Source organism: Limulus polyphemus, unplaced genomic scaffold (assembly GCF_000517525.1).
Source record: "Limulus polyphemus unplaced genomic scaffold, Limulus_polyphemus-2.1.2 Scaffold2057, whole genome shotgun sequence".
NCBI lineage: Eukaryota > Metazoa > Arthropoda > Merostomata > Xiphosura > Limulidae > Limulus > Limulus polyphemus.
The window spans coordinates 98621-106559 of NW_013667667.1; the positions used below are offsets into that span (position 1 = coordinate 98621).

Sequence of the window (7939 nt, forward strand, 5' to 3'; positions counted from 1 at the left end):
TAAGTCTAATTCTTGTAAAGACTTTGCAACTGCCACTCGGTAACACTTAACCCTAACAATCGTGGATCAACTTCTTTCCTAAAAAATATATCTATTTTGGGTTAATTTTTCAATATAATGATTAATATAAACGGATACACCATGCAGCATGACTTAAGCTACTATATAAAAAAGAATAAAAGTCACGTATATCACATGCAGTTTCTTCCAGAAGCAACTTTTCTAACGCTTATAGAAAAGCCCTATTGGCCAGTACTAAATACAACCTCTACATAAAATGGCAGTTACTATAATAAGCACCACCTACATTCATATTGTAAAACCCAGAGAACAATGTTTCATCACGTGCTTTCCTTATCATCCTATGATTTGTCAAATGTGAGATACAGCAATTGGAATAATTGGTACTGAAATTGACACTTTCGACTAGGATTGGCTAAAAGTTTTACAACTGAGATTTAACACGCCCAGACGCAGTTTTATATAGAAAAGACTAGAAAAAAGGTTTAGATACCAATCACAGATGGCAGGACCAGTGTTGAGGTGAAAGGAAATATCTTAAAAAATTTTAAAAAAAAAATTTCTTCTTAGAGGGCGCTTATTTACAGTCTAAAACGTATTTTAGGAATTTTTTCATTAAATTCCTCTTTAAACTTCATTAAATAATACAATTTTGTACAAATAATTGAATGTTATGCTACTATTTATAAAAATAAAATCAGAAATCCATTAAAAAATAAGTTCTCCATCATTTTTTCAATTCACAAATGATTTTGCCCTCACACTTGCATTGCCTACTAAGAAAGTTAGTAGCCGGTAGTCATCGGGGTAACAAGCATTGAGTGCAAAGGAAGCCACTCACAACATCATTGCATATATTATGTACTTATAACCATATAAATCAACTTTCAAGGAAAAATAATCAACTTTTTAAATAGGTTATGAACCATCACAGCATTTCATATAGTATATCCCTCTAGATTTTGGTGCAAAATACCCAGCCAATTTTGCTGTAGACTTGTGAAACAAAAATGTGAATAATAATAATAAAAAACTAATACCAAAAGATGCACTCACAATTTCATGAAGTCTGAAAATTAGTAGAATAAATCATTACACACAAGAATAGAGAAAGCTACTATGGTAGTCGTCTACTGTTAGAAAAATCACTGAATTAGTCACAGAATATCACGTAGAGACAAAATACATCAGCAAACTTGAGAAACATTGAAGTACAGTAAACTCAAGAAATGATGAATCTTCAACATGGCAGTTTCCAATTAATGTGCTATAAGTTGCACAAATTATTTTTAAATTAATGAGCATTAGAAGAACACTGGATTTTTTCAATGGCAGAAAGTGAAGGATTTCAAGAAATCCTTCTAGGCAAAAAAACAAAGGCACTTGAATTAATTTTAAAACTACCCTGTGACATACTCAATACAGCATTCATTACTATTGTCCAGGTTTCAGTAAAATATTCACAGCTGTTTTTTATGTAGCAGCTTGTCAAACTACAATCAATAATAATAAGGCTGGTGACACTGTTATAAGTACACACATTGTTTACTCTAGTAAAATGTAGTGTTTCCAACTAGTATAATAGTACATGATAGTCTTCTACATTTCTGCAATGCTTGCATGGCTTCAAAGAGCTTATGTTGGTAGTATAAAATAACTCAGAGAATTTTAGAGTGGAAATCTTGACTTTCAAGAATCAACTTAAAAATAGCTCTACAACCTTTGCAGGAGTTTGTTCAGCAGCTGTGTATAGATTTTGGCACAGTATACCTAGCCATTTTTGCTGTAGGCTTCAGTGTTTGAATGGCTTTGAAAAAAAACTTGGCCAGTAGTGATGAAAAAATGTATAAAATCTCTCCTCCTCTTTCAAGAATCAACATAGAAATAGTCCTATAACCTGCAAGTTTTTTAGTAGGTTTGCCCGGGTTTGATTAAAATATTCAGAGCCATTTTTCCCTGTAGGCTTGTAAAACAAGAATGGTATGAATAATGATAATAATAATATGAAGAACAAATGAATTAATTTTGAATTTTGTATAACAATCAGAAAATCAACTTTTTTGCTATTATAAATATTTTAGAAGCCTTAGCCATTGAGATAGAGGGTTTTGAATGTTGTTCCAAGAACAAGTCTGCTTTTTAAGATGTTTTTGCCCATATGTTCAATTAGAATTTTTGTAAAATTCCTGGACAGTCCCTATTATGAACCACTATCATGGTTCATGATGAAACATGAAGGTTTATTTGAAAGTTTTTGAAAACTTTATTTGCTAAAAACAAGAGGGAAAGTCTCAGAGATAAAGAAACTTAAGACAAGCAAATATCCACGTTTATGACCTACGAGAGAAAACTCGTATAAATATGAAACTACACATAGATCAAATATTGGCAGAAGTTCATGAACTGAGCAATTATGTTCTCACATGACTCACACTGATAAATCTACCCAAATCTGGGACTATAGGCTCAAAATACAGTTTTCAGAATAATGACTGACACCACAACTGCTAAAAACATGCCACCACACAACTCACCCCATGTTCTTTAAGAACAATAAAACACAAAAAACAACTCACAAGTACAAACAGTCATTGATTTTGAGATGTGGCTGATTTTTTATGAATTCTTGCCTTGTAAGCCTTATTCAACTTCAAATCCTCATTCATTTCTCGTTAATAGAACCAGGAGATACAACCAACTACATTACAACAGCTATTTTAGGTTCTCTTTTACTTAGCCCTCATTTTTCAGATGAGGACACAATTCTCAATTCAGCTTAAGATGTGGTTTCAGAGCTTTCCTAAACATTTTTATGGAGAGTTTAAACTTTCAAAGAGGAAAGGTGGTGGAACATATTGTTACAACAGCGGAAGTCACGTGATGCCGGTAATACGTCGTGAGATTCCCAAAGGATCTTGACTTTTCCTGGCAACTCTAGTCTGTTCTAGGCACCCTCTTTTTCTTAGTATATAAGCCCAGCAAATAAAGCAGAGATATAATTGCAGATAGATAAAGACATTGAAGATAGAGATAATCGAGTCAAGCCGTAAGTAGTGTTTGAATCACTGTGATTTATAGCGTGTGTTCATAAAAGTAGTCAAGTTTAAAGTGACTGTGGAAATTCTGTGTATTGCAAAGCTGTATCGAATAAGAATAAACTAGCTTTAATTAAGAAAGAACTTGTATCGCTGAAGCCACTTGGAAAGAATTTATACCAGAAATTAACAAATGACCAGATACGCAACAATATTTTAAATGGAGGTGGCCTTAGTTGCTATCTTAATCATGAACATTGAATTCAAAATTGAAACTGCAACTCTCCATAACAATTATGCACAATCTTTATTTCAAAAGGGTGCCTTGCTACCAGGTCAAAATTGGGGGACATGTACTCCAGTGCCCCCCTCTTCTTGCAATTCTGCAGCCTTCCTCACCTTATGAATGTTCCAAAATCAATAGTTTGCCTAAATTTGGGAATAATGTAATTTTTTTTCATATCAGACAATAGAAGAAAGCCAGACAGGCCACCTAATAAAAAAATAATAGCAATTTTATGCATACATAGTAACATATAAGATTAATAAAGTATACAATACCCCAGCTGACAGAATGTTAGAATTAGTAGTAATATGTGTGTTTTCCAAGTCTGATAATAATAAATGTTGTTCCTATTAAAACTTCATGTGTTATAATTCAGCTAGCCTGATAAGCATTGACAATAAGCAACAGCACTTATCACCAGTAGCATACAACAAACAAAGTATAGTTGCAATGCTAATACACACTTCTTACTGGAAATCTGTTAAAGGTTAGTAAAGAATGATATAAATAAATGTGATAACACACATATTAATATAGAAATGAGTAGTTCATTAAGAAATCATAAAAAAAAATTAAATTCAATATAACATTTGACTTGGCTATCACAAATATTAATTAACTCTAGGATATTTTCTTTGTCAGGTCAATATTTCACACAAAGTCATAAAAAATGCATTTTTGCAAATGAGACAGAAATAATTTAAAAACATATCTATTGGCCTTTCTGTAAATCATTTTCAAAAATAGTGACAAAGATAATAAAGAGGGCTGAGTACTTTATATAAAATGATTTTGAATGTGCAAATAGCAGTCACACAACAACCATGGCCAATATAAAGTTGTATTGGAACATAATGTATCAGAACTACACTTTTACATTGTTTGGCATTTCAAAGTTGGTATGATGAAACCAAATACTGATCACCTTGAGATGGGTATGTAACAGCCCTTTCTGACAAATAATATTCATTCAATGAGATCATAAAGATATGTTCCAATCAGGGATTTAGAATTTACATAACAGAAATATCCCTTGTACTTAATGGCACCATAAAAAAAAGGAATATGGATCAACTTGGGGTACTAGGATCATCAAGAAAGAAACCTGCAACAGGTTTTACCACAGCTGTGATAAGCAGAGTGCAGTGTTTCATAACTCTCCAAAAACATACTTTACAAGTACTTTACATAAGTTTCAATTTCTTAATTTCAAAAGGAAATATTTAAATAAATTCTCAATATTCACTTCATTGTATCATGTGGCACTTAATAGCTTTAAATTTTCCATTTTAGATTTACTTTCTACACTTAAATTATCTTTTAAGTTTCCCAGGGCTTACAGATTTATACGTCAAATACCCTCAAGCTAGAACGTAAATCTTTAGCTTCTATACTTCTTCTATTATGGAAATATTCTCCAAAAAGTTATATTTAAATGCACACTCCACCTAGGACATGGGATAAAGTTAACCAGTTTTAAAGGTTTTGGCACACTCTTTCTGTCTGCCAGCATTGGAACTCTGCATGACCAGGTATCTGAGTTATTTGACCAATTTCTAGTTTAGTTAGAAAGCTAGGTAAATGAAATTAGCTTAAGGATATTCTTGTTTATATTAGTGGCAATATTTCATATTCTGAAATGCATATTTGAAATTAAAAACATAATTTCTGAGACCATATTGTAGTTATCATGAGTACTATGCTTAAGAAAGACAAGATTACAGATGTAACTACTCTGAGAGGGTGTAAGTGCAACTGTAATGAAATTAGACTAACTGCAAAATCTATTAACTTTGGCTATAAGAATATGTAGTGTGTAATTGTATGATACAATGTGCTGTCAATCTATAAAGAGAAAAGGATAATTTAGAATGTTTTGATTTGGTTCATTTTGAATTTCGCACAAAGCTATGCAAGGGCTATCTGTGCTAGAGATTGCTAATTTAGCAGTGAAAGACTAGAGGGAAAGCACCTAGTTATCACACCCACCACCAACTCTTGGGCTACTCTTTTACCAATGAATAGTGGGATTGACCATTACTTTATAATGCCTCCACAGCTAGAAGAGTGAGCATGTTTGGTGGGACAAGGATTCAAACCCACAACACTCACCTGGCCATGCTGGGCTGATAATTTAGATTTATCTGTTTTGCTGTTTTTAAGTGACTGTTTCAAGGTTCGTCAAACTGATTGAAGCTGATACAGTTAGTGTTAGAAAATAAAAGATAAAATATAAGGTTTTGCTGAAAAGAAACTTTTGTTATTCACTTAAGAGATTATGCAAATGAAATGTGAAAATTGTAAGATGAACAAAATATCTTCTATTCTTAACATGAAAATCAGATTGCACTCATACTGGCTAAGTAAAGACTTTGTAAATTCACAGACAAGTCTTTCACAGATATACCTGATTTTATGTGTACAAGAGCCTTGTCATCTTCACTAAAAGCTTGCCAATGTTTGTGAAAATACACATATTACATTAAAACTTATAGTATGTATAGTTACATGGTGGTTACAAAATTGTTCAAAATGACTCAGTCTGTGTACAGAGAGATAAGAGCTTAAAATCCATGAATGCAAAGATCAGTGGCAAAAGAAGAATAATCTCTGCCTGAAAACAAGGCCAAAAGGGAATGGGTTCACTAAGAAAATTCTTCCAGTCATAGCTCACATTCATCCATTATATACCTCAAGCAACTGGAGAATAAAGTGGGTGTTTATGTTCTTCCATATGAAGATATACTGGTGAAGTAGCTAGACACAGTGCCTATGGATTTTTATGCAATCCGTCTGTTGAATTGGGTTCTGGGAAAGCGTCATCATCATCATAGACAAGAGGATTTACAGAAACCCTGCTTTGGTCATGACAGCCTTATCACTGAGCCTTTTGCTTTAGAAACTACACTGTTGAGTTATAGTCAAGATGCACGGTCATCAGACAGAGCATGACCAAATGTAGCAACATGAACTGTGATGACATGATGATGTCCCAAAATTGTTTTAATGCAACATACTCAACTTTTCTAGCACTTTTAGATATGAAGGTTTAATATAGGACAATGTCAGTGCAGTTTTTGGCATAAATGTGAATGATTTGTATACATAAGTTACATTCCTAACTATAAGGTACATTCATGAGCTGAAATCTGCACCCCACAGTCACTAATATACAGGAAAACAACATCTTACCTTCTTCTGAATCTTTAGTTGAAGAGTCTTGATGTTCATCTGTCTGTCGAAGTTCTGACCAGACTTCACTTTCACTACCAGTAGAACTGTAAGAGTCTTCTGGACCACTGGATTTACTCTGCCGGATTCTCTGATGATGTTTATTGCCTGAAGACTGTCAAAACATTGCTTATATTTTCAAGGACTATTCATAAGAACTGATGAAGCACAATAACTTTATTACAGAATATCATTGTTACAAAATAAGAGAAAATAAATATTAATAAAGCATTTATATTAGACCTATACAAATTAAAATATATATATATATACACACATACACACACATTAGCATTTCAATTACATTTTTGTTTTTATACACCATTGTTAACAATACCTTTCATTTAATAACAAAGATAATTAGAAACCCAAAGAATCAAACACAAATTTTTTATTAAAAACATATTTTAAAGCAGCCAAAAAACAAGGTCCACACTGGCACTGTCTTCAGAACAAAGCATGAGTAGTTTGTGCATTTTCACAGCTTGAAATATAAAATTTACTAAAATCCTGTAAATAATTAGCAAGGTTTGTGTGAATGTTTATGAAAATTTGTGACTTCTTATTGCTTAAACCTTTCTGGACTGAAGAGGTATCACTGAAGATAAACTTACTGAACAGTGAGAAACTTACTAATTGGTATCTAGTTTCTGAAAAATACCCTGAGATGAACAAGATATTGAGTAGGGGAGAGGAAGGACTTCTCCACCTTAAATAGCCAACCTGCCCATGTGCAGCTTTTGATGAAGAAACTGAGTGTAAAGGAAAAAAGTAACACGCAAAGGAGCTAAAAGCAGCCAGTCATCCATGTAATGGTGGAAACAAAGGCCCCTTAGAAAGGAGAAGATGGGCAAAGGCCCTGACTACCCAACAAAAAAGCCAGCCCAAATGGAAGACCCCAGAACTGGTAGATACAATGGACAAAATGAAAAAAAATGTTGGGGAGATGGGAATGTAGAGGTAAGTGAATTCCCATTGAAGAGACAAGTATGACTCCATGGTGAATCAGAGAAGGTCTTTGAAGTTGTTCAAAGAAGAAAATCAGTGATGGGGCAATGGTCCCCGGTCTTCTTGGGGCCAAGAAACAAATGGGAACAGTGACCCAGATGAGAAGGAACCACCTGTTCTAGAGTGTAAAAAAGAACTATAATTGCCTCAGACAGATGCTGACTGTCACAAAATTAATCAACTAATGGAAATAACAATTAAATCAATTGCCATAAAAATAACAAACTAATCAAAATCAGGGTTCCTGATTATTAGTATTTCAGATTATTTCAACTGTCCAAGTAATTCAAATATTTCCATTATGTTTGTTTGATATTAAACACAAAGCTACATAATGGGATTAATAATGGCTGGAGAC

The 7939-nt window shown here is 33.2% G+C and overlaps 1 protein-coding gene across 1 annotated transcript in view; it reads right to left on the reverse strand.

The window, feature by feature from the left end:
• Window positions 1–7939, reverse strand: part of LOC106465806 (polyphosphoinositide phosphatase-like) — a gene marked incomplete at its 3' end in the record, with an annotated part of 133957 nt that overhangs the window by 90967 nt on the left and 35051 nt on the right. The window contains exon 8 of the mRNA XM_022393752.1: window positions 6535–6688. Coding sequence (XP_022249460.1) covers window positions 6535–6688 — 154 coding nt within the window. The remainder of the gene's footprint in view (window positions 1–6534; window positions 6689–7939) is intronic.